General features: G+C 45.8%; 1 protein-coding gene and 1 long non-coding RNA gene across 2 annotated transcripts; one reads left to right on the forward strand and one right to left on the reverse strand.

The window, feature by feature from the left end:
- Window positions 1–131: 131 nt before the first annotated feature.
- On the forward strand, window positions 132–22,218 carry LOC144328072 (uncharacterized). The gene is made up of 2 exons (XR_013393320.1): window positions 132–926; window positions 17,234–22,218. It is a non-coding gene; the product is annotated as an uncharacterized LOC144328072 (long non-coding RNA).
- Window positions 20,451–27,714, reverse strand: FGF6 (fibroblast growth factor 6). The gene is made up of 3 exons (XM_028728794.2): window positions 26,890–27,714; window positions 24,303–24,406; window positions 20,451–20,786 (listed from the first exon to the last, which is right to left on the reverse strand). Exons 1-3 carry the CDS (start codon window positions 27,410–27,412, stop codon window positions 20,610–20,612), a joined length of 804 nt encoding a protein of 267 aa, XP_028584627.2. The 5' UTR covers window positions 27,413–27,714; the 3' UTR covers window positions 20,451–20,609.

Consider the following 27,714-nt stretch of genomic DNA (forward strand, 5'->3'; position numbering starts at 1 on the left):
TTAGTCATGCTGGCCACATGACCCGGAAGCTGTATGCCAGCTCCCTCAGCCAATAAAGCGAGATGAGCGCCGCAACCCCAGAATCAGCCACGACTGGACAGGGGTCCCTTTACCTTTATGGCCCAAGGCACTTCTAGCAAACCATCATTTGAACCATTTATGAGGTAGGAAGCTGATGTCCTCAAAGGGGCTAGACATATGGGTATTGGCCTCTCTATATCCTCTAAATCAGAGATGAGTGAGCTACCCATCCCACCTCCCCACTGCTGGTGGATTCACTGTGGTCCCCTCAGTCTCCCCCTTGCTCTGGAGCAGAAGCAGGCACCAGATCATCATGCTTCTCAGCATTTCCTAGAGCCAATCAATTGGGCAGCTGAGAAGGGGGTATTACACAGTGTGATTGCTGAGATCCTACTGCTTTCCTACCTGTGAGATGTGTGTGTATCCAAGCATGTGCAACTTCTCACTCACCATCCACTACCAAGTAGGGCCCTTGGTGCCAACAAGATTTCCCACTCCTGCCCCTGTGGGTGTCTAGACTCTGATGAGATGGAAATGAGGCGAAGAATCCGGATGAGCAATTGGAACGTGTACATTGGAGTTTTCAACACCCTAAGACCTTGCTTCGTCTGCAACTTGTCCTCTTCAGCTGTTCTGGACACAAGAGGACAGAAGTGTGGCGAGATGCTCTCATCAGCCCTGCCTGAAATGTCCCCATGCGCACTAGGCCTGCCATCCCACTTCTGATCATCTGTTGGCCCTCACCTGAAGAGGACTTTAGATGGATTAAGAGAAAACCCTCTTGCCCATTCTTTGGTCCTCTCTTGCAGGGAGAAGGAATCTTCTGTCCAGCTGAGGATTGCATCCCTGCACAGGCAAACGTCTAGGAACTGCCGGCAGGTGACCAAGGTTAGAGGCAAAAGCAGGTAGGGCAAGAAGCAAAAAGGAGTGTGGCAAAGGATGCTGTTTTTACCTTGGTACACTTGGCTGCTTTCCACTCACACACCTTTCTGTTCTCCGTCAAGGCAAGTAAGAGACAGTATCACAGCTGAAGGACACATTCCAGCTAGCTCAAAGCGCTCAAGGAGGCCATTAGAATAGAATCATAGAGTTGGAATAGACCACAAGGGCCATCGAGTCCAACCCCCTGCCAAGCAGGAAACACCATCAGAGCACTCCTGACATATGGTTGTCAAGCCTCTGCTTAAAGACCTCCAAAGAAGGAGACTCCACCACACTCCTTGGCAGCAAATTCCACTGTCGAACAGCTCTTACTGTCAGGAAGTTCTTCCTAATGTTTAGGTGGAATCTTCTTTCTTGTAGTTTGGATCCATTGCTCCGTGTCCGCTTCTCTGGAGCAGCAGAAAACAACCTTTCTCCCTCCTCTATATGACATCCTTTTATATATTTGAACATGGCTATCATATCACCCCTTAACCTCCTCTTCTCCAGGCTAAACATGCGCAGCTCCCTTAGCCGTTCCTCATAAGGCATCGTTTCCAGGCCTTTAAAAAACTAAACGTCAATAGTGAGCTAGAAAGACAATAGTGAAGGTGTGGAAAGTTAAAGGTGCATGCCTGATATGCTACTGCACACATCAAAACTACACTTCTTGAAAAGACACAAGAACGGTGCCAATTAGATCCAGACTTGTGGAGATTACACTTCGGTTCCATTCAGATTTGCTTTTTAAATTTATTTTAAGAACAGCACAGGGAAAATAGGGGTGCAATTTGATGACCTAAGCTGAGTGCTGCCCAGTTGGCACCTGTAACCTTGAAATTATAGCTTTCTCTGTGTGTGGTTAGGGACGCGGGTGGCGCTGTGGGTTAAGCCACAGAGCCTAGGACTTGCCGATCAGAAGGTCGGCGGTTCGAATCCCCGTGACGGGGTGAGCTCCCGTTGCTCGGTCCCTGCTCCTGCCAACCTAGCAGTTCGAAAGCACACCAAAAAGTGCAAGTAGATAAATAGGTACCGCTCTGGCGGGAAGGTAAACGGCGTTTCCGTGCGCTGCTCTGGTTCGCCAGAAGTGGCTTAGTCATTCTGGCCACATGACCCGGAAGCTGTACACTGGCTCCCTCGGCCAGTAAAGCGAGATGAGCGCCGCAACCCCAGAGTTGGCCACGACTGGACCTAATGATCAGGGGTCCCTTTACCTTTACTATGTGTGGTTGTTTTAAAAAGTTCTTAGACACCCTCAATTGTTTTTAAATGCGTTTTGGTTTGATTTTTAATTGTATTGTTTTATTACTGTGTTGCTTTCTGCCGTGGTCTCCATTGGGAGGAAAGGGCAGATGGGAATTTAAACAAATAAAAGCACTTTTAGATGTTTTGGGGTTGAGGTGGCTGGGAATATTCCCTCAGACTTCTATTTGTTTGCTGAATTTTGTAACTGTAATAACTAGATAGGTTTCAGCTGCATGGGCTCTAGCAGAGCTACAGGAAGTTGCCTATCACATGTCACTATTACTAAACATTTACACCTGAATATTTGGAAAGCAAAGGATCCTCAGGTAAGCAAACATACACAGCAGGAATGCTCAGTTTTGCACATGAGATACACATAAGTTTAGAGAAAGTAGCAGACTCTGGAAATCTTCAACAGCAGAGAAGGTAAGAAATCATGCCTTATGAGCCTCTCATTTTCTCTCGTTTTCTGGCATTTTTCACTTCAAAAGTGTTACTTTCTCCCATCTAGTTCCCTCTACATCTTTTTCAGTGATATAGATTTTCTTTGGTTAATGATTGTTTGAAGAACTGTTGCACCTTTTATTTCCATATTATGGGAAATTTATTTACATGATGTTGTAACTAGAAATCTTACTTTCCTCTTTTCTGGAGTGGGGTTTATTTACTGTACTTTCTGAGATGTCATTTTCATTTTTCTGGCTATGTCGGTATATTCTTAAATTTTTAGATGGTGAACTTGACCAGTTTTAATTTACCAGTTTGATGAAATTTAATATAATTATTAACTGAAAACAACAGAGCTCACAACCCCTTCCCCCACAAAACCCCTCCTGGTCGGCTCTACCTTGCTTTCTTTCATTTCAGCAACCTAATTCAGATTTTCAGCAGGGGCTTTCTCATCTTGTTTTTGTTAAACCATTCTGAATCAGAAACTCTTACTGATGTGCTGCAAATTGTATGAGTTCTGCCATTGCTTCCCATTCTGCCCACCCATGAAATAGAAAAATGGAATGTTGTAAATTGTTAATATTGTAACAGAAAACATGGCAGACCGTGGGAGAAGGTCATTTCCCCCCAAACATGCTTTTCCAGGCAGAATTGGCGTGTTTGACGTAAAGTTGTGATACAGTCCCTGGGTATCTGATGGCTGAAGAGCTTTGCACTGCAAACCAATGAAGTTTAACACACCAAACACACACCAGTGATAGATCCTGATTCTACAGGGCTGCAGAACACCAGTAAAGGTAAAACGGTAAAGGACCCCTGGGCGGTTAAATCCAGTCAAAGGCAACTATGGGGTTGCGGCGCTCATCTCACTTTCAGGTCGAGGGAGCCGGCCTTTGTCCACAGACAGCTTTCTGGGTCATGTGGTCAGCAGGACTAAACCGCTTCTGGCGCAATGGGACACCGTGACAGAGTGCACGGAAACACCGTTTACCTTCCCGCTGCAGCGGTACCTATTTATCTACTTGCACTGGTGTGCTTTCAAACTGCTTGGTTGGCAGGAGCTGGGACAGAGCCACGGCAACTCACGCCGTCATGGGGATTCAAACCGCCGACCTTCTGATCGGCAAGCCCAAGAGGCTCAGTGGCTTAGACCACAGCGCCACCCAGTAATCAAGGTTGTAACAGGAGCTAAAGGGGTGAGGATATTGCACTCTCCAAATAAGCCACATGCTCTCTCACTAAAAATAAAACATTAAAAGCAGAGATTGGATCCAGGAAGAGCCCTACCATGTAGCTTGCCTCTGGAAAGGCAGGGAGTGTACACCAGAATTCCTGGTAGTATTGGCAGAAAGAAAGCTCAGTTTAGGGTTGCCCGGCCACAAACTGGTGATGCCAGGAGTTGGACCAGGTCTGATTCCAAACTGCGGATGGATGAGTCCACCTTAACGGAAAAAGCTGGTTTTATTCTGTAAAGCTATGCATGTAGTAAAGTTTTCAAATCGCTAAAGCAAGAAATCACTTTCTCACAGAATTGGTGGGAAAGTGTTAACAATCCCAGACAACACACTCTCTGATTTTAAAAGGGGAAAAGTTTGATAGCAAGTAAGACCTTCAAAGTCACCATATGGCAGTGGAGTCTTTAAACAAATTTACTTTGGCCTTGTAACTTAAGCAAACACAGCTTAGCAAAGTTAGGACAGGCAGCACTGACCCTAGGAACATTTCCCAAAATGCATGCCGTGAAACATGGGTAGGCAAACTAAGGCCCGGGGGCCGGATCCGGCCCAATCGCCTTCTAAATCTGACCTGCAGATGGTCCGGGAATCAGCGTGTTTTTACATGAGTAGAATGTGTCCTTTTATGTATAATGCATCTCTGGGTTATTTGTGGGGCATAGGAATTCATTCATATATATTTTTTCAAAATATAGTCCGGCCCCCCACAAGGTCTGAGGAACAGTGGACCGGCCCCCTGCTGAAAAAGTGTGCTGACCCCTGCCGTGAAAGATCCCTGTTTGGATGGGGGAGAAAATACTTGGCTTCTGTGCCAGGAGGAATCTTGGGGGACTGGATAGGAGTTGTACTTGCAGACAAATTCCAGTTCTTTATGAATTAGAACTTTGCTTCTTACTGATATACAGAAACATTTAAGATTTCGCCTGTTGTTTAGTTGTAACAACGTATAGCAGAGGGTGACCCTCTCTTACTGTCCTGAAATCTCCTTAAAGGTAAAGGTAAAGGGACCCCTGACCATTAGGTCCAGTCGTGGCTGACTCTGGGGTTGCGGTGCTCATCTCGCTTTATTGGCCGAGGGAGCCGGCGTACAGCTTCCGGGTCATGTGACCAGCATGACTAAGCCACTTCTGGCGAACCAGAGCAGCTCACGGAAACACCGTTTACCTTCCCGCCGGAGCGGTACCTATTTATCTACTTGCACTGACGTGCTTTCGAACTGCTAGGTTGGCAGGAGCTGGGACCGAGAAACGGGAGCTCACACCGTCGTGGGGATTCGAACCGCTGACTTTCTGATCGGCAAGTCCTAGGCTCTGTGGTTTAACCCACAGCGCCACCCGCGTCCCATCTCCTTAATCTTATCTAAAGTCTGTAAGCTTGATCTTCATAGCATGGAGAAGTTAGACTCAGCCGCCAATCTCTCTGTTTTTTGTGTATCCTCTGGCTAACTTTTTTCCCTTGCTGTAATTCAGTGCTTTTAAAAGCTGTGTGCTGGGCAGAAATTCAGTTGTTACATTGCTTCTCCATGCCATAGCGAAGGCTGGACCTGTGGAATTTCTGCCTCTGTTGAAGAACCGCTCCCTGAAGGGGAAAAGTTGGAAAACCTTCCCAGTAGGCTTGCGTAAGATTGCAGCCTGGGTTTGTACCCCATGTTCTCACCTTTAAGGGCAAAGAGAGGTGCTGTCATTTACACAGGTGTCCTTTTGGAACTGAACCATGGGTGTTGGAACGCAACAGACTTGTACACAGGTGTATGTGCTTATCTGGGAGCGTAAACTGGCACAGTGGGGCGGATGTAAACAATTGGTACGACGCAAAACATCCATACAAATTTGGATTTATTTACACTGGCATAAAAACACAAGAACTCCCTTGACTCTAGTACATTACTTCTCAGGCATTTATTTCCGAGGACTCGCTGGGTTCAGCGGAGGTCTCTCATAAAAGCACAAATTGCATATATATATATATAAAATCCAGGATGAAGCAGAATATATTGCCCTCTCGCAATTGATCTTTTCACAATCCACACAGGAGAATCCTGCCTCCGTATATAATCTCTAAAAGAGTAAGGTGACTAACAGTATAATCCTATGCATGTTTTCTCAACAGTGAATCCCAATGGTGCTTACAAACCACGTAAGAGGCAGGATCACAACCTAAATTACGTGTTGGGAATAAAATTATATTTATTAGTATTTAAATTCTTGTCAAAAGAAGAGGCGGGGGGACAGGTTATTCCTTTTGATGTAAAATACATGGGTGAGACAGAGGGAAAGCAACACATTTCAGCTGAATCTGATGTGCTAGCAAGGATCAGTGCTGCCCTGGGGTGGTCCTTCCTTGACAACCACGTAGCCTTTGTGCTTCTAAGACTATGGGAAGTCTTACATGGAGCTGAAGGAGACATTGGGAAGAGTGATACTGTCTTCCACTTTCCCTTGCAGTTCTGAATGCTTTTCAAAGCACAGATCCAATTCTTCTAGAATTTGCCCAGATCCCTTGGAAAAGTGAAGTGTGCAGGGATTCACTTAATGTCTCAGGTCTTAGGGGAGCAGCAGAAGGGACACATGGCAGCCATGCCCATGGCACTCTCTCAAAGATCCAAATGTGTCCATGGGCCTAAAAGGGTTTCTAACTCCTGTTGTAGGCGGTGTAGGAACCTTACCTGCCTTAAAGGTAAAGGTAAAGGGACCCCTGACCATTAGGTCCAGTCGTGGCCGACTCTGGGGTTGCGGCGCTCATCTCGCTTTATTGGCTGAGGGAGCTGGTGTACAGCTTCCGGGTCATGTGGCCAGCATGACTAAGCCGCTTCTGGCGAACCAGAGCAGCGCACAGAAATGCCGTTTACCTTCCCACCTGAGCAGTACCCATTTATCTACTTGCACTTTGACGTGCTTTCGAGCTGCTAGGTTGGCAGGAGCAGGGACCGCACAACGAGAGCTCACCCCATCGTGGGGATTCGAACCGCTGACCTTCTGATCAGCAAGTCCTAGGCTCTGTGGTTTAACCCACAGCGCCACCCGCGTCCTTCCTTGCGAAGGAAACACCACCTGCCGAAACCCGGCAGCAGCAGCAGGGTTACAGCAGGTCAAACTGCTCACCCAGTTCACCCTGTGTTGTCTGCTTAAAAAGCAGCAACAGCTCTTCAGCATGTCTGGCCGAGGTCTTTGACATCTTCTGCACCTTCATACTTTTAAAATGGAGAAACGAGGGATTGATGTTGTAACTTTCTACATAGAGAGTTTGTGCTATTGACCCTAGTCTTCTTTGGCAATCACTTGTAGCCTAGTAAGATTGTCTTCCATGAACACGGTCTTAACAGTGAGTCCATAAGTGACTGTGGAGGCCAATTCTGGATCCAGACGTCCTTCCACAGTGGGGACATAGGTTTCTGGGCAGGAGTTGATCGTGGTGAGGGTTTGCCAAAGAAGATGATGAGGAAGATGAAGAAGAAGTGCTATTCTCCCTATTAATGCATAAGCTAGTATCTACTGTCTTCAGTCACCGATGCAGTAACAACTAATTGGACAACAGAGTCTCATCAGTCAGGAATACTGTTCTTTAAAATGGGAAGGAACTGATGAAACAGGGACTTTTTCATAGAATAAAATTAAGGTTAAGGTAAAGGTAAAGGTACCCCTGCCCGTACGGGCCAGTCTTGACAGACTCTGGGGTTGTGCGCCCATCTCACTCAAGAGGCCGGGGGCCAGCGCTGTCCGGAGACACTTCCGGGTCACGTGGCCAGCGTGACAAAGCTGCATCTGGCGAGCCAGCGCAGCACACGGAAACGCCGTTTACCTTCCCGCCAGTAAGCGGTCCCTATTTATCTACTTGCACCCGGGGGTGCTTTCGAACTGCTAGGTTGGCAGGCGCTGGGACCGAGCAACAGGAGCGCACCCCACCGCGGGGATTCGAACCGCCGACCTTTCGATCGGCAAGCCCTAGGCGCTGAGGCTTTTACCCACAGCGCTACCCGCGTCCCAAAATTAAGGTTACTGAACATAAATTTACATAAGCATTCTAAGGATAAGCAGGGCAGTTTTACACTTGGGATGGCTGCATTAGGACAATCAAATCCTGGCTTAAAAGGCCACGATACGCATGAGGTTTGTGCACCAACCCACAGGCCCTGTGGCTCTCACATCATGCCTCATTTCCTTCCTCAAGGAAAACCAGGAAGCCCCAGTTAACCATAGCTTCCTGTTACTTTCAAACCAGTTAACAGCATTCAAAAGCCAGGATTCAAAAGCCAACTTTAAATGATCCCTTCATATTTCGCTCCTTTGGAAGCCATCAACAATAGTTTTCTGGTTTGGAGATAATGGGCTTCCTTGTTTGTTTCTCTGCTCATATAGGGGAGAGCAAAGAGACTTCATGCAAGCACACAGAGCTCCTGCACACCCTGGATTATTAACAAAGCTAAGAAATTGGTTTATATAATTTCCAAGATGAATAAATGTTTCTGGATGCTCAGAAAGATTTTGAAGGGTGAGCATTTTTAACAGAAAACAAAAGTCACCACTGTTCCTTTTTAGCATCATTATAATCACGGGAACTAGGAAGTACATGAGTGTGTGAGTGGAAATACGAAGGTGGGCTGTTTATTCTATAGCAGTTATATTCCAGGAATAATTACAGACCAAGTCAACAACATGTACTGTGGATTACGCGTGCATTTCTCACCGCAGATCTTAGTCCAGAGGTTGTTAAATCGCACATCCTGCAGTGGCAGGATTTGGGACAGCCTGTCTTTGTCATGCAACCCACACAGAGAAAACATCCTGGCTCAGCTTAACTACATGAAACAAATCAAGTCAACACAATCCACTGAGGCTTCAATCCACAATATATGCAATGCCAAATGCATCTGTGGTCTTTTTGCATGTTTTCCTCCATCTGTGGAACTGTTACCTTGGAAAAATTCCTGGAATGCTATTTGCGGCTTTGAAAAATAAGAAGAGGGGATACTCTAGTAAGGCAGAAAGTCCAACATATCGTTGGGGAAGACTGCTTAGCTGAATCGGGGTGTGTGTGTGTGTGTGTGTGTGTGTGTGTGTAAGGCAACACAATGCATTGTGTGATCTACGGTAAAGGTAAAGGTACCCCTGCCCGTACAGGCCAGTCTTGCCAGACTCTAGGGTTCTGCGCCCATCTCACTCAAGAGGCCGGGAGCCAGCGCTGTCCAGAGACACTTCCGGGTCACGTGGCCAGTGTGACAAGCTGCATCTGGCGAGCCAGCGCAGCACACGGAACGCCGTTTACCTTCCCACTGGTAAGCGGTCCCTATTTATCTACTTGCACCCGGGGGTGCTTTCGAACTGCTAGGTTGGCAGGCGCTGGGACTGAACGACTGGAGCTCACCCCACCGCAGGGATTCGAACCGCCGACCTTCTGATCGGCAAGTCCTAGGTGCTGAGGTTTTACCCACAGCGCCACCCGCGTCCTCGTGATCTACATTACCAATAGTTAATGCAGAGGTTTTCATCCTTGTTGTGTCCACGGCTCCCTTGACCTTCTACATACTTTCTGCAAGTCCCCTGTGGGGCTCAGGAGCCTAGTTATGTCACCTCTTCCTGCAGAGTTGGCAGCCCATTGCCCCTTTTCGAACGCCCTCCCTTGGAGAATATTCCCTCAGCCTCCTCCCTTCTCCCTTCTCCATGGGTGTCTTCCAGGCAGCAGCCTCCCACTGTCAGCATCGCCCTTGAGCCAGTGCCACCAACTGGACTCATACACTTCAGCCCCGTCTGGGCTAGGCAAGCTGGGTAGCACTTCCAGAGACCACCCTCTGCACAGGAACAGGTCAAAGTGCTGTGGACTCACAGCTTAGAGTTGTGAGCACCGGATTCACTTCCACAAGAAGACAGTCATCGCACAGCAGAGTATAGCAGAGTATAGCAGAGCGTAAACGAGAGAGCAGCTCTGTAGAATATCGTCTTTATTCTATCTACAACTATAATACACAACTATATACAGAGCTAAATGAGGTCTAAGCGAAAATGCTGAACTGCACTGAGTGCTTGAAAGCTACTCTTAGCAGCAACCTTATCTATACACATGATCTCTCTCTAACACTCAGTCTCTCTCTCTCCGACACTTTGATGTGAAGTTGGATAAGTAGAGAGCAGAAACCGCCCCCTCCTCTCTGGAGAATCAGCAGAGAACATCAGCAGATTCTTGGATATAGGAGGGGTGAAATCTCCTCACCCACCACCCCTGGTCTCGGATGGAGATGATGTTGCAAGTCATATGCCTATGACTTGACCTTTTTGATGCCATCCAATTAGCTGCCATGACAATAGGAGATGCAGCCAGTGTTTGAATCCAAATCCAGTTGTGCTAACCAAGGAATGAAGAAACAAAAGGAAATACTCTCAGGGTGGAGACCTGCTGCACCCTGCCATGAACCACAGAACCATAGAAGACATTGGAAATGATGCCTTCTTTTGTCCAATCATATTTGGAATTTGCTTTGAAGCATTTGTTAGAGGCTATATAAACCCCAGGCTTCACAGCAAAAATACGCAGACCCTTCTAGTGTCCCTATTTTCCAAGGACAGTCCCAGATTTTCAGAAACTGTTCTGGTTTCTGGTTAGATCCTGCAATATGTCTCACTTTTCTTTAGGTAAAGGTAAAGGGACCCCTGACCGTTAGGTCCAGTCGTGGCCGACTCTGGGGTTGCGGCGCTCATCTCGCTTTATTGGCTGAGGGAGCCGGCGTACAGCTTCCGGGTCATGTGGCCAGCATGACTGAGCCGCTTCTGGCGAACCAGAGCAGCGCACGGAAACGCCGTTTACCTTCCCGCCAGAGCGGTACCTATTTATCTACTTGCACTTTGACGTGCTTTCGAACTGCTAGGTTGGCAGGAGCAGGGACTGAGCAACGGGAGCTCACCCCGTTGCGGGGATTCGAACTGCCAACCTTCTGATCAAGTCCTAGGCTCTGTGGTTTAACCCACAGCGCCACCTGCGTCCCTCACTTTTCCTTAGGACATCCCTATTTTCGTCAGAAAAATGTTGGTGGGTATGGAATAGTTTTATTGCACCATTTAACTTGCTGCCTGAAATCACTCCTGCTGGATCCCATCACACCAGATAGAGGTAAAAAGGTAAAGGTAAAGGACCCCAGGACAGTTAAGTACAGTCAAAGGCGACTGAGGTTGCGGTGCTCATCTCGCTTTCAGGCTGAGGGAGCCGTCATTTGTCCACAGACAGCTTTCCAGGTCATGTGGCCAGCATGACTAAGCCCCTTCTGGTGCAACGGAACACCAAAACCAGAACAGTGCACGGAAACGCAGTTTACCTTCCCGCCACAGCGGTACCTATTTATCTACTTTCACTGGTGTGCTTTCAAACTGCTAGGTAGGCAGGAGCAGGGACAGAACAATGGGAACTCACCCTGTTGTGCAGATTCGAACCACAACCTTCTGATCAGCAAGCCCAAGAGGTTCAGTGGTTTAGACCAAAGCGCCACCCGCATCATAGCTGTCAACTTACAGATTTGAAAATAAGGGACCAGCAGCCTCGAAAATAAGGGATCAGCAGCCAAAATAAGGGATCAACAATTACTTTGATAAAATACATATTTTGTTGTGTGCAAATGGCTTTAGATACCTATTAGGTCCATAAATTACCATATAGCATATATTCAACACAAAAAAGCAACAATTTGTTGTTGACAAAGGACAGCTGGACATAGAAAGAGCCCCATTACCTTCAGTAGTTTATTTAAGGGACATCATCAATAAGGGACAGCAGCGGGACACGGCGCTGGGATAAGGGACTGTCCCGCCAAATAAGGGACGCTTGACAGCTATGACCCGCATCCCTTACACCAGATAGAACCCGTGGACTGACTCAGTCCTCCTCACCTGCTTTTCCTTCATGACTTCCTGTTCCTCTGGACCCCCCCCCCCCACTTCCTGCAGCTGCTGCAAAGGCCCCTTCCAGAGCTCTGCTCCCTAACCCCGCGTCTCTGGATCCCTGCTTGCTGAAGCAGAGATCCTGGCTGCAGCTGCCAAGAAGTCCTGCTAAGGGCTCCCTCTTGCGGACTGTTTTCTTGCCTGACTTGGGACTTTCAATGTGTCCTAGCTCTCCTTTTTCCATTTTTATTGCTCAGAGTGCTGAAAATCTTGCTCTTTGTTCTCTGTCTTGTCTGGTGCTTTCCCTACAAATTGTTGCCTCCACACCTACAGGTTCCACACACCCATCTAAGTCTTCTGATTCTCCTTTGGGCTTCTTTTCCAGATAAACAAAACAATCCATTCTTTTGTGTGTGTGTGTGTTAGCTTACTCATGGTTAAAATTAATTATCAAATTCCCTCTTTGAAAATAAATATCTATGTATTGTTGCTGAGCTCTTCCCCATTGAAAAATGTGTATTTTTATTCTCTCTCTGCGATAAAAAAACACCCAATTTAAGACATGTGCAAATATATAGGTAAAGGTAAAGGGACCCCTGACCATTAGGTTCAGTTGTGGCCAACTCTGGGGTTGCGACGCTCATCTCGCTTTATTGGCCGAGGGAGCCGGCATACAGCTTCCGGGTCATGTGGCCAGCATGACTAAGCCACTTCTGGCGAACCAGAGCAGCGCACGGAAACATCGTTTACCTTCCCGCTGCAGCGGTACCTATTTATCTACTTGCACTTTGACGTGCTTTCGAACTGCTAGGTTGGCAGGAGCAGGGACCGAGCAACGGGAGTTCACCACGTCGCGGGGATTCGAACCACCAATCTTCTGATCGGCAAGTTCTAGGCTCTGTGGTTTAACCCACAGCGCCACCCGTGTCCCTTGTGCAAATATATACTACTGCGTAAATCTACCAATATGCACTACCGCCACTGCTTAAAAATCCAGTTTCACAAGATTCCTAGCACCTATGTATGGGAAACACAGGAGTATTTGCAAAGAAGGCTTGCTAACATCATGCCACCACTATCTCCAGCAGCCCTAGAGGTAGGTTATCCCCCCCCAAACCCCCCCCCAATTTAACTCTTTCCCGTGTATCTATTTTAACAAAACTTTCCCTTAATGGTTTTCAAATGTAGATAGCCATGCCTGTTAAACCATTATTCAAGGATAGGAGATTGAGTAATGGAGATGCCTGTTTGTGCTTGAGTGTGTGAAGATATGGATGCATGTATTGACCAGTCAATACACTTGCATGTGCTTAGCAAGATGGGACTGTTGCTTTGACCTACTGGCAATGCAGTTTCCCCAAACTGAAAAAATGACCACAGTGTGGTAATAAAGTCAACACAGACATTTGCCTTAGTAAATACAGCACCTCTGGAGTAAGGAAGAAACAAACTTTATAGGAAGCTGGACTCCGAATGCGACGAGGAACATAAAATGTAATTTATTTAACAACACATTAAAATGACACTTGTGCACAGCACATACATATGAGAAATAAAAGCATATACTTGACAGACGTGTAGTTGAACACAAATGTTTGTTTCCTACAAATGTACAGTTTCTAATGTTAAGTTCATGTTGAGTCAGCATATGAGGTATATTTGGCAGTTCCGCTTTATTCTGTAGCAGTAAAAACTCATCTGGGGCACTGTATCCAGTTCTGAGCACCACGTTTTAAGAAGGTGAGATTGGAATGGGATCGGAGAAGGCAATCAAAGATGGTCAGTGGTGTGGAAAACAAGTCCTGTGAAGAAAGATGGAAGGAGCTTGGGATGTCCGGAGAAGAGAAGGCTGAGGAGGACTCTTGCAGAGGGCAAAGGCATGACTGTGCTGAGCTGGCTTAAGTTAGAGGATAGTTTTGGTTGAGCCTTAGAGGAAACTTCTTAACAGTAAGAGCCATCCAAAAAAAGAAGGATTTTTCGCTCCCTAGAAGTCTTCAAGACAGCCACCTGTTGGAGATATTCCAGCTCTGGATTTCCTGCACAAAGCAGGAAGTTGGCCTACACCACCCCCTCAATGATTTTATGAAGAGTATACAGTGGTACCTCAGGTTACATACGCTTCAGGTTACATACGCTTCAGGTTACAGACTCCGCTAACCCAGAAATAGTGCTTCAGGTTAAGAACTTTGCTTCAGGATGAGAACAGAAACCGTGCTCCGGCGGTACGGCGGCAGCAGGAGGCCCCATTAGCTAAAGTGGTGCTTCCGGTTAAGAACAGTTTCAGGTTAAGTACGGACCTCCGGAACGAATTAAGTACTTAACCCGAGGTACCACTGTACCCAGCCCAGTTGGTGTGTGATAGGTAGCTATCCTGTTTTGCTTGTTCACAGACTATTTTCTGTCCATAACTAGACACTGTTTCCTCATTTGTGTACAGTGGTACCTCGGGTTAAGTACTTAATTCGTTCTGGAGGTCCGTACTTAACCTGAAACTGTTCTTAACCTGAAGCACCACTTTAGCTAATGGGGCCTCCTGCCGCCGCCGCGTGATTTCTGTTCTCATCCTGAAGCAAAGTTCTTAGCCTGAAGCACTATTTCTGGGTTAGCGGAGTCTGTAACCTGAAGCGTATTTAACCTGAAGCGTATGTAACCTGAGGTACCACTGTATTTAAATCCTAGATTTATTATTTTGTGTTTCACACTGAAGGATATTATCCCATTTGGCCCTTGCGTGATGCATAATATGCTGGTTTTCAAATTTCAAACAAGAGAAGTGCGAGGCGACATTTTATTTCTCACCCCTTGCCTTCTCAAAAATGTCTGAATTTCTTCTGCATTCACCAGAAGCAATAAGTTTACCAACTGACTATGCAATAAATGCAAGATACATCTGAGCCTTTCAAGTCTACCTCGCTGAGAAGGACATAGTTGGTGAGAGATACAGGATCTTTCAGTGCTCAAGAGGCCAAAAAGCTTCACGCTCAGAGACATTTGAGATAAGCATAGAACAATTCAGAAATCCTAGTTAAATATCCAGTGGCGTAGCGTGGGTTGTCAGCACCCGGGGCAAGGCAAGTAATTTGTGCCCCCTAACCCGTGGATTTGCGCCCCCTAACCCGTGGATTTGCGCCCCCTAACCCCCAGATGTTGTGCCCGGTGCGGCCGGCCCCCCCTGCACCCCCCACGCTACGCCACTGTAAATATCTGGCGCAGAAGCAACTACCTACAGAGCACCCTTTGCAAATAAATTGTATAATGATAATGTGGGTTGATGTACACATCTAAGCAGATCTAGGGGACAATTTTTCAGATGGTGTTAATTGTGGATCTGCATGATAAAAACTGGATGTATTTACAATTTTGTCATCAGCTTCCTTTCCAAGCTACATGATCAGTATTCAGAGACTCAAAAGCAGTAAGAGCTGCTGTTCCCTGCAGGACAGACGTTAATTAAAATAGTATGTGTGCTCCTTGCAACAATTCTTCCATCATATCACCTTGAAGTCTCAGAAAGTATTTTCCTGGCCACAGCTTGATCATTCAAGTCACTTTATCCCAGTGGTGACAGCTTTAAAGGGATAGGAGGTTAAAACAGGGGTGTCCAAACTTTTTTCAAAGAGGGTCAGATCTGATGAAGTGAACATGTGTGTTGACCTTTTTTTAGGGTTGAAGTTCTTGAGCTTTTTTGGGGGGGATTGAGGTTGTTGAGCTGCTTTTTGGATTTTCCCCAAAGCTGTTGAGCTTTTTTAAGGATTGAAAGAAACTGTCGCAGGGGCCAGATTAACCAGATTATTTTCAATGAATCCAGGGACACTTTTTTGTTTTTGTTTTTTGTAGCAACAGGGAGTCAGTAGCGGGGATGGTGAGGCAAAAGACCCTGGGCCCAAGCACACATGCATACAGTGCTACCTCAGGTTAAGTACTTAATTCGTTCCGGAGGTCTGTGCTTAACCTGAAACTGTTCTTAACCTGAAGCACCACTTTAGCTAATGGGGCCTCCTGCTGCAGCTGCGCCGCCGGAGCACGATTTCTGTTCTTATCCTGAAGCAAAGTTGTTAACCTGAAGCACTATTTCTGGGTTAGCGGAGTCTGTAACCTGAAGCGTATGTAACCCAAGGTATCACTGTATTGTATAAAGGTGCAAAGTCCTTCTTTCGCACCCTGTGAAACATAAACGTACAGTGGTGCCCCGCAAGACGAATGCCTCGCAAGACGAAAAACTCGCAAGACGAAAGAGTTTTCCGTTTTTTGAGTCGTTCCGCAAGACGAATTTCCCTATGGGCTTGCTTCGCAAGACGAAACGTCTTGCGAGTTCTTGCGAGTCTGTTTCCTTTTTCTTAAAGCTGCTAAGCCGTTAATAGCCGCTAAGCCGCTAATAGGGTTGCTTCGCAAGATGAAAAAACCGCAAGACGAAGAGACTCGCGGAACGGATTAATTTCGTCTTGCGAGGCACCACTGTACAGAGTTTTTTTAAAAAACTGGGCAACGGTGTACCGCCTGCCCATGGCTCCCAAGCCTTCCCTGATCTCCTTCCCCCTTCTCCCTTTTGACAGATCAGGGGAGGCTCTGGAGTCACAGGCGGGCGGCCGTTGCCCAGGTGCCAGTCTGGTAGCATAGTTGGCTCTGGCTGGCTTCAGGAGCTGCTCGCTGCTGTGGCACAGGAAAAATGGCGGGCGCCACGGCAGTGAGCAGTTCCTGAAACCAGCCAGAACCAACTGCACTAACAGGCTGCTGAGGCTGCCGCTGCCACGTTTCCCGGGACAGATTTGCAAATCCAGGGACTGTCCCAGGGAACCGGGGATGTCAGGTAACCCTGGATTAACCCAATCTGTAGGCAAGATTAGGCCCCTGGGCTCGACTTTGAACATGCCCGGGTTAAAATAAATACAGTCAGACCTTGGAAGTCAAACAGAATCCATTCTGGAAGTTCAACTTCCAAAACGTTCGAAAACCAAAGCTCTTGCAGCCAATCAGAAGTCATGGAAGCCCCGACGGATCTTCGGCTTCCAAAAATAGTTCGCAAATCGGAACAATCACTTCTGGGTTTGCGACGTTCAGGAGCCAAAACGTTCAAGAACTAAGCTGTTCGAAAACCAAGATACAGTATGACTGTAAATGTCTGAATTCCTTTCAGGATACACAAATGCAACAAAGGTTTTTTTTTAAAAAAAAAAATAAGAAAATCCATGTACTGTATACTTGGCAAGCTTGCAGCTTCTGCATGGACACCTTGAAGACTGATAGAAGGCTACACATATAAGCTACTACTAAAGTGAGACAGCGCTAATCCATCCTTATGCTTCAGCTGCTTCCATGTAGCTCAGATCGCCTCTTTTGTGATTCACAGAGCTAAGCGTTCACCTTGTTCACTTTACTGGATGTGAAACCTCTGGTGAGATTGCAAAAAAGAGTAGGTGTTCTGGCTTAAGATATTTGGGTAAGTAACTAAGCAAGTGATTATCCCAGAGCTGACATTGGCACTCCTTTCCATTTTCTGAGCAGGGCTGGCGAATCCCAGATGTTACAACCCCCCGGTGGCAAAACTGTGCCAACGCCATAAATGGGGGAATAACTGGATACCTTTCGCTGAAATACTGGTATAATGGGCTATGGCAATTGGCCCTTGGCAAGAAATTGGCACAAGAATGCAGGAAGACTTCCAGTAGTGGTGGGGGACCAACTCTGTCAACTCAGTGGTGATCTGGCACCTGTTTCTCTGCTTTGTTAATAAAGGCGGATTTTGACAGGAGACCACCCTCAGCTTCCTTCTCATTTTGATATTTCTTGATAGTCTGCAACTTCTGGTGTTTCTATAGTGAGTCTTTTATCAGTTTCTCTTTCTGAATTGCATAGAGTGACTCTCTTCTTGTCGCTTCTTCATTATGGTTTTTAAAAAGGGCAATAAAAACAGTTTAAAAAGAAAAGTCTAGTTTTGCTCTTGGTTGCAGATGAGACGGAACAAATCTCTCCCTTGGGCATATGATTCAGTTCCTCGTGATCTGATAACAGATTATAGCTTCACATTCCGTATACCTGAGAGTAAGACCCCTTGAATTCAGTAGGACTTACATCCGAGTGGACACGGTTAGGAGTGGACTGTAAATGATGTTTCAAATTTAGGAATGCCCCCCTCTACTCAGGTATCTCAAGGCTTCTGGTCATAGATATTTATAGTGTCTATTGACTTAGGGTATCTTAAAATACTTTTTAAAAGGATGTGGCATGACTGGCATTCTGGAGAAAGGTTATATAAACAGATGAGTAAAGTTGAGTGGCCTCTACAGGTCTTCAAAGTAAAACGTATTTCACTCAATGACTTAAAATAAGATGACTGCCTCTGGGATTTTTAACAAGCTAGAATCTTCTGCAACATGCACTGATTCCACAGCAGAAAAGGCAGTGGCTAATAATGTATGCTAAGTAGGAAGTCTGAAAAACACTTGTCTGTGTATATTAGTTTTATACATGTTATCTATTATATACTGCAGGCTAATATTCTGATGCTTAAAGGAATGAGCAGTGCAAGTGGCACGATATATCATTTATCTGCTTCTCTCAGTATGTGTTCCAACAAATATCCAAAAGTTGGCAAATTTTGTCAATAATGTGTCACAGCACGGTATCAATGTTCTAGCAGTGCAATCATACGTATATCTACTTAGAAATAAGCTTCACTGGCTTCCGTGGGACTTACTCACTGGTAAGCATGTATGGTAGCCTTATTTTGGTGAATGCATAACTAGAGTATGTCAGCCGGCCTCCCAAAATTGTCCCCCGGACCAAGGACTAGATCTGGGGGGTTCTTCCCAACTTTGTGTTTCAGCTCCGTGGGCTGGATTCAACTAAGCAGGTGGGAGCCAGTGCCCCACAAGTCCAAACAGGATCTCCCTCTTCCTCCCTTGAGCCCCCAAGCTGGCTCTAGGGGTCTAGAGAACCCCCCCAGAACAACAGATGGACGGAGGAGAGGGGAGACTGTACCGACGAGCAAGTGGAAATGCTTGTTTGATGGCACGATTGAAGGCTACCCCAGCAGAGTGCTTTTCAAGACTCCGATTGGGACCACAGAAGCTGGATTTAACCTGGAGTGACCAAGAGGGAAGGGAGGACCAGGAGGGGTCTGGGAGACTGGGGCAGGGGGAAGAGTCAGGAGGAAAACGGGCATGTATTACTGCATGTGCACTCATGCACACATATCCGATCTCGTAGAATAAATCCTCTTGATACTGCTCAATATTTTTACATGTTCGCCCACCATCAAATCGCATCTCTCCTCTGACTTTGGGCAGATTGTAAAAAAAACCTGGACAGGTCCAATGTTTTTTGGTACTGCCGTAGTGCAAAAGCATAGATCCAAGGCACAGATCCAAATGGATCCACATTACAAGTGATTCTTGAAATCCACCATTAAGCCATAGAACAGGGTGTGTCCAACTCGGTTATTACAGAGAGCCATAGGAGCCAACTCCTAGGGGCTGTGGGGGCTTCGGCCCCCACAATAAAATATTTGAGCACAAAGCTGATGGGCGTTTCCATTCAAATGGTGTGTGTGCATTGCGTCATGTGATCGATTGTGCAGGGTGGGGCTTACCTGGGCCCCCACAATAGTTCATTCAAGTTGGCAGCCCTGCAGAAAACTAAGTTATTTAATGTTATGTTTATAGAATCCTAAAACTGTAGAGTTCAAGGGGAGTCCAACCGTCATCCAGTCTGCAATCCTGCCTACAGCCATCCCTGGGGGCTCGAACCACCAACCTTGTGGTTAACAGCCAGGCACACTCACTCACTGCACCACAGAAGGGCCATTATGGTAGACCCACACCAGGATTTCAGAATGCTTACGCTAAGCACAGATTAAAAACTTGACACTGGAAACAGTGAGTGCAAAGAAAACTGAGTGCGAACACAGCCTTGATGTATATACAATAGATGGACACGGCAAGGGGAATTTTACAAGGAAGAACACCAGCCTGCATGCAGCTGAACTCTATAATAAACAGGGATGCCATATGTCCAGGATTTCAAAGGCGGAATTGACGTCCGGGAGGAATTTCTGAAAGGCAGTGCTTTGCCCTGGATCTTAGGCAAGTCAAGATCTTTTCTGAAAAAAGCTCAACAGCATTCAGGTTTTCCTAAAATAAGCTCAACAACTTTCAAGGTGTCCTGGTTTTTTACTTTTTGAAATATGGCAACCCTAAGAATAAACCAGTTCTTCTGCAAAGTTCAGCCTAAATCAAGTTCTTATTTCTAAGAGTCCCAGGTCTCTGAACACCACATTGATCCTCACCACTGCCTTGTGTGAACCGCCTGTGCCCTACAGCAAACCTCTAGAGTTGCAAACATAGCAAGTCTTCCCTTTAAGAAATCCCTCATAAAGGTCCAATAAACTCCAGGACTCCTGATAACACAATTTGGAAACCTAATATAATGAGCTTGCTCTATGAGAAGATTGTATGCGAATGATTGAAGTGGGAAGTAACTGAAAAACGATTCATCACACTACTAAAAATCTCAGATATATGTTTGTTTTCTGTTGAAGTTACACTGAAAGAGCAGTAGTTGTGGCAAGTATCCAAACTCAGCTAGACCCCAGTTCTGCAGCTACACCACTGAATTGCTTTTTTTGCTTTATGTAAATGCAAAAATTTCACCATTGACAAAGTTAGACAAAGTAGCAACTTTTGGATAAATAATTCCTATCTCGAAAGGAGTTGTTTTGAAATCGGTGTAGAAAAATTAGTGTAATGTATCCTGTACAAATGATTTCACCTATATATGCATATATATAGTAACAAATGAATGAATATATATTCTTTACCTGGGAGCTGATTCTCATGTGCAAATTGAAATAGGGCAGTTTAAATACATTTTACTCTGGTCTTCATAATCTGGGTAAAAAGTGTGTGACAGTCTGAGCAAGCGAGACTTTGCTTCCTCTTTTGGCTCTCCCATGTTTGCTGAGTGCTATGTAAAAGCTTTTGTACATGGCTGATTCATAAGCATTGTAGTTGTTGGGAAGAAGAGTTTCTTTGAATTTACATTCGTCTTGAAAAGTTTCCTGAAGAGAGAGAAGAAAGAAACACAGTGTGATTGCAACATCTGCTCACATTCGTCATCACGTGTTGCCTGTACTGTTCCCTTCATTTCTGGAATAGCACCTTTAATCTGTTTTGCTTCATATTGTTTCAAGGTGTATACATTAAATACAGGTAGGTAGGTAGATGAATCGATGGGAATGTATACATCAATTAAATAAATGGGTGCGTGTGTGAGAGAGAGAAAGGTAAACGGCCAGTTCCTGTGCTCCATGCCTTTATTGCTACTCTCCTGAAAATACTCCTTCCAAACAGAGAAGGTAGAAATAGCAAAAATGATATTCTGGCACCCAGAACTGGACACAGGAGTGCAGGTGTGTTCTTTCCAAGGCAGAATAAAAAGGTAAAGGTACCCCTGCCCGTACGGGCCAGTCTTGACAGACTCTAGGGTTGTGCGCCCATCTCACTCTAGAGGCCGGGGGCCAGCGCTGTCTGAAGACACTTCCGGGTCATGTGGCCAGCGTGACAAGCTGCATCTGGCGAGCCAGCGCAGCACACGGAAACGCCGTTTACCTTCCCGCCAGTAAGCAGTACCTATTTATCTACTTGCACCCGGAGGTGCTTTCAAACTGCTAGGTTGGCAGGCGCTGGGACCAAGCAACGGGAGCGCACCCCGTCGCGGGGATTCGAACCACCAACCTTTCGATCAGCAAGCCCTAGGCGCTGAGGCTTTTACCCACAGCGCCACCCGCGTCTCTTCCAAGGCAGAATAGAATGGTACAGTTACCGTACTTCCCTTGATTTGAACACTATACTTCCATTGATGCAGAAGTATCAACAAGGAGCAAGACAGTCTGAGCATAATACGCCAATCCTGGTCCAACTGCACTGGCTACCGATTAGTTTCTGGGCCCAATTCAAAGTGCTGGTTTTGACCTATAAAGCCTTAAACGGTTCAGGACCGTAATACCTTAAGGACCTTATAAAGTGGAAAACCCAAGAATTACCAACGATAGAAGAATGGCAGATGAAGATGATGGATTTTTCGGAGCTAGCCAACCAAACTGGAAGAGTCCGCGACCAGAAGGAGGAGGAGTATCAGGAAGAGTGGATTAAATTTAATGATTACTTAGTTAAATATGTTAAGTTAAATTAACTGAAAACAACTTGCAGATACTTAATTGGCTTAGGATTTTATTTATGTTAAGTATTGAATTAATATGTTTAATTTCATAATGTGAAGATCTAAGGATGCTAATGTTTAAGTTAAATTTTATAAGAACTGATTTGGAAAACCGTTAAAAGGACATGCAATGAAATTCAACCAAGAGGAAGCAAGGAAGTCACTTAACAATGTTAACAAGTGCAATTTTCAATAAGGCTATGATTTATTTTTGTTTGTCTTATGTGTTTGTTTGTTTATAATGTTGTGAAAACCAATAAAAAAATTTTGGGGGGGAAAGAAAAAAAAGGACCGCCTCTTTCCATATGAACCTGCCCGGACCATGAGATCATTTTCTGAGGCTCTTCTTTGTGTGCCTCCTCCTTGAGAGCTCAGGAGGGTGGCAACACGAGAACGGGCCTTCTCTGCAGTGGCTCCCTGTCTGCGGAATGCTCTTCCCAGGAAAGTTCACCTGGCGCCTTCACTATACATCTTTAGGCGCCAGGCAAAAACATTCCTCTTCAAGCAGGCCTTTGCCTGACCTGACATCCTATACCCTTTTTTAAATGCTGGCTCATTTCGGGGGGGGGGGGGAATCTGTTTTTTGTTTTGATTTTATGTAAGTGATTTTTAATGTGAACCGCGCACGATCCGGCCCATGGAGGGATCCCCACTGGGGTGAACCAGCCCAGGCGATGTAAACCTTGCCGACTCCTGTTTGCTAATACAGCTATCAAGGTAACTTGCATGTGTGAATCAGTGATCATAGTTGTAACGTCACAGATAAAGTTCTGTATCTCCTGAGGCCTGGGTGAGCACCACAGATTAAAAGCACACCAACACCAGTTTCCTTTGAGCAGCAGGTTCCCGCTACGCATCACAAATATGTTTTGAAACTCCCCATAGTTTTGAAAGCGGCATTGGTGGCCGCTGTTCGAGAAAGCGTGTTCTCCCTCGTGGAGAGCACGTGTTGCGGTGGGGGCTGACAAGACACCTCACTGTTGCTGGGCAAAAGAGTTTGGCCATCTTTAAGCAGGGGAGGGCTGTTACTGGGGAGATTTATATGTTGCCATTTATTGATTGACAGCCCTATTTGTTAAATACACTGCATGCAGCGACAAACTTCCTCTTTTCGCTGCGTGCTTCGGATCACCCGACCTCCCTCCCTAATGTTAGGCTGTTTACCTGACCTTGCTATGCCTGTCATGGGGTCGTCTGCTCTTGGGGCGGGGGCCTGGTAGGAATTTTATACATTTGGCTGATTGGCTGGTGCCATTTGGTTTTTGCCTACTGCGTAGCAAATCGTCACAACTTGTAAGGTTGTGGTTAGGCATTGGTTTGGGAATTGGTTGGTGGAGGGGGTATGGATTTGGCTGTGCCTGCCCCTCCAAAATGCTGCTGCTGCAAGGGTTTTCTGTTAAAGGAACCCAGGGGCTCGCCATGCTTTTGTCCGAACCCCCTGGCAAGGGGCTAGGGCCACACAAGAGCCCCTGGGAGCATTCTGGGGAGAGGTGAGGCATGGTTCCCAGTCCCGTCTCTCTCCCCAGGTGACTTACCCTTGCTGACTCCGCGAATGTCAGAGCTGTCCCCGTGCAGGGTCAGTTAGTCGCTACCAATGCCTAAGCAACCACTCACATTGCTGTATTTTTAATAAAGTTGTGGCCAAAATTATGCCCAAAACCTTAAACAGAATCAAGTGTCATTGTGTTCTTATTTGGGGTGTCTTGGGGACCTTGATGCACAAACAGTTCACACATGCAGCTCTGATTCATCATTTCTACAGTAAAAGCCATCAACATACAAAGATGGGAAAACTGCCTACAAGGCAACACAAGAATCAGTCCTAAAGTTACAAACACTATTATCTTGCACAATAGGTAAAGGTAAAGGGACCCCTGACCATTAGGTCCAGTCATGGCCAACTCTGGGGTTGCGGCGCTCATCTCGCTTCCGGGTCATGTGGCCAGTATGACTAAGCCACTTCTGGCAAACCAGAGCAGCGCACAGAAATGCCGTTCACCTTCCCGAAGGAGTGGTACCTATTTATCTACTTGCACTTTGACGTGCTTTCGAACTGCTAGGCTGGCAGGAGCAGGGACTGAACAACGGGAGCTCACTCTGTTGCGGGGATTCGAACTGCCGACCTTCTGATCAGCAAGTCCTAGGCTCTGTGGTTTAACCCACAGCGCCACCTGCATCCCTCAGATACAGTTAATTTGGACCAACTAATCTCATACATTTTGGAATACCAGTGAATGCAGATCTTGACAGGAACTGATACTTTTTCAAAGGTGAAAATATTCAAGATTTCTCAGTAAAACGCATAGCAACGTATTAGCATTCCCTTGACTGAAAACCAGATTGTAAGACTACTCACCGTGCCGTATAATTTCCCTTTGCTGTTCATTGCAATAAAGAGTGCACTTTTGACACCAAACAGACTAACCACACCTCTCTCTACTGTTGATATTTCCAAGAGACCTAGAGAAGCAGACAGATGCAATGGAGATTGAAAGCTGCTTTTTTCATAGCTGCTGAAAGAACATTATTAAATATAGAAACCCCTATTTTTAAAAGTTATACAAAATTTAATAGAAAACAATAACTTTTGTGCAACAGATTTTTCATCTAACTGATCTTAAGAAACTAAAACCAAATTTTAAAAAATCACAAATAGGCTGGTCCACAAATAAATGCAAATTAGTCGATCTGCCTTTTATAAGTGAATAATCAGTTAGATGAGGAATTAAATCATTTGTGTCTGCAATCCTTTGCACGCTTACCTGAGAAAGCAAGTCCTACTGAAAGGAATGGAGCTTCCTTCTGAGTAGACATATATAGGATTGCACTGTGAATTTAGAACCCGACAGTTAAGCACCTTCATTTCTCATTGATTTCAAGGGGGAGGCTTAAGCTTAATTCTTAATCAAAGGAACACACATATCTTTAAGTGTGGCTGGACTGTGCACTAAATCACCACCCTATTTTAATTCTAGTTCTTTTCTGTGCGTCTATACAAGAGTGTGCCACACACCAGAGGGCAATTCCACTTAGAAGAGACCCCAAAACAACACATTGAAGACTGAGCGTGAATAGTGCTAACAGAATGCTAACCGCCTCCTATTCCTGCATTTTCAGGGGGTGGGCTAGATGACCCTTGGGGTCCCTTCCAACTCTACAATTCTACAGTTCTATTATTGGAAGAGGAGGCTGAAAATTTGGGAAGAGAGGGAATGGAACGGAATGGCTGGGAAGGAGAAGAAGAAGAGAGCCAGAAAGAAAGAGAGAGAGAGAGAGAGAGCGCGCACGCAGTGGCGTAGCGTGGGGGTGCAGGGAGGGCCAGCCGCACTGGGCGCAACATCTGGGGTTAGGGCAAATCCACAGGTTAGGGGGCGCAAATCCACGGGTTAGGGGGCGCAAATTACTTGCCTTGCCCCGGGTGCTGACAACCCATGCTACGCCACTGCGCGCACAATCTCATTGTCTGGCTAGGTAATTTCCGGGTTCTCACTGAGAAACTATTCTTAAATATTCCCAGGGATGGAAGTGAGAGTTGCCCATAGAAATCAATGGAGTAATTCAATATTTTAACATAACTGAAGCTGGGCAGCAGTTGTAACCCCTTCCCCTCCCAAAACCCAGCCCAGTTGGTGTGTGATAGGTAGCTATCCTGTGTTGCTTGTTCACAGACTATTTTCTGTCCATAACTAGACACTGTTTCCTCATTTGTGTATTGCCTTTTGAGCAACATTTTAAAAAATGTCTGCGTGTACATAAATGTACACGTTCTTTAGGTTTCTGCCCCTTCTTCCAGGTCTCTAGATGTAAAAGCGCTCCATGTGTGTGCATCTTATCTCTAGTACACAAGTACACACAGACATTCAGCCCACCAGCACGCTGGTTTTCCTTCCATTCCCCCTCCCAAGCCATCTGTCCAGACAGTAAATACGGCTCAATGTGTTTGAGTGGCAGATTTCCTGCTACTGCAGTCAGATCCATTGTGAGATAAAAGATTATTTTTTGCATTCTTAATTTGTTAAAAGAAAGAAGGAAATGATTGTTCTCAACCTAGGAGCGCATCTGATACAGGACATATTGTTCCAGAACATATACATACTCTATCCAGCAGGAGGAACGAAATGGAAGGCTTAAGTAGTGATTTCTTGGTGTGATAATAGGTGCTTTAATGGACAAATATCCCTCTCTTTATCTGTGGCGATGCTGTCATAATGTAATTGCTGGTTCAGAGCCAGCAAGCCCCGCCTTCTCTGCATTTTTGGCAAGCTCAGAACTTGCAGCAATGCATTTAAAACAAACCATAAATATAATTCCCACTCAGCTCTTCGAATTCCAACCCTCTGAACTGCGATCTCCACAATGTAGATCACAAAATGAATGATGAAGTCATTTTCTATACCTCGCAACCAATTGCTGGCATTATTTTTCAAAGCAGTCTTTTAATTTCCTGGATTAAAATCAACAACCTATATTCTTGCCGTGAAAGCCGTCTTTTAAGATTTCTCAGTGTTCCCAACTTTTCCCCAAAACATCCCGTACATAAAGGCTGCAAGTCCATCTACCTGCAAAAAAGGGGGGCATGGTGGAGCTGGAAGAGCATCTTAAAGAGAGAGAGAGAGAGAGAGAGAGAGAGAGGGAGAGAGAGAGAGAGAGAGAGAGAGAGAGAGAGAAAGATCCCAACCTCTTTGCTTTTTCAAGGCTGTAAAGTCAAACCAACTAAAAATAAGTTGGTATCTAATTTTGTCCAAGTATTCAGGACATGTTTCAGCCTGGAGGTTTTGGGTGCTGATTGATCCTGAAACATTTAAAAAGGCCACAGAAGTACTTAAGACTAATAATAATAATAATCAGCAGTAGCTTTCAGGTTCTAGGTAGGGTGTTAGAAATCAAGTCAAAAAGGGATATCAATTCCACCATTTTGCATTGTGATGCAGTTTGCAACTCACTGTATAGGTTTTCAGCATGAATACCACTTATCTGTCCATCTGGAAATATCTGGAGATGAAACCCAATGCCCACGTTGCAGTAAAGCCTCCGCCGCCTCTTGATTCCTAGCAAATAGTCAGTCTCCCAGTTGACTTCAGATTTCTCCCCTGACATTCCAGCAAGGGACCTGGATAAGATAGACTCCCATCCTCTGTCCAACAGGGTGCCATTTGTTCTGACGACAACTGGGTAGGAAAAGAGAATCTCAGCCAGAAAGCCCAGGAGAACAAAAGCAGGGAACGTCAAGTGAATGCTGGCTTCGTAGGACATAGTGATGAGAAGCCTTTGTGCAATAGCCATCCGTTCACCTCCTGGGCACGTGGTCAGAATTAATGTCCCTAAAAATACCACCCTTCTTGTTTTTCTCCCTTCAGCATGGTGGCAGTGGCTTATTTTTGGAAAGCAGAGGAAGATTTTGGACATGAAACTAAAGCCCAAGAGCAGTTGGGTCAGGGAGAGAACGAGGAGCCTGGTGGGGACCATGTTTTGAATGCTTCCTGCTCTCCAGTCGGCAGCGTTCTATATTTGATTGATCTATCGCTATGTTAAAAGGGAGACCCCACCCTGCAGTATCGATCTGGCATCAATGTTCTGCCTAAGGGTTACATCCGTGTAACCCTTAATCAGCGGAAGCTCCTCTGTTGAGCAAAGTGGGGTGTAGCCCTACAAAGATTCTAGTCCCCCCAAACCTCCGCAGCCATGGTCCGGTCTCCTGACGCTCAGGCATTACAGTGTATTAAAGCATTTCCTGGACTGAGAGGCTTCCTCAATATTTCTGCCCATCT

The sequence above is a fragment of the Podarcis muralis genome, chromosome 6, assembly GCF_964188315.1.
Source record: "Podarcis muralis chromosome 6, rPodMur119.hap1.1, whole genome shotgun sequence".
NCBI lineage: Eukaryota > Metazoa > Chordata > Lepidosauria > Squamata > Lacertidae > Podarcis > Podarcis muralis.

Bases quoted from the DNA above. Each gene is read 5' to 3' on its own strand.
- FGF6 (XM_028728794.2), bottom strand. From the start codon at position 27,412: ATGGTCCCCACCAGGCTCCTCGTTCTCTCCCTGACCCAACTGCTCTTG. The intron at 24,407-26,889 runs GTGAGTTGCAAA...CTGCTTCTCTAG, and splicing joins TCATGCTGAAAACCTATACA to GTCTCTTGGAAATATCAACA. The intron at 20,787-24,302 runs GTGAGTAGTCTT...CTCTCTCTTCAG, and splicing joins AAGGGAAATTATACGGCACG to GAAACTTTTCAAGACGAATG.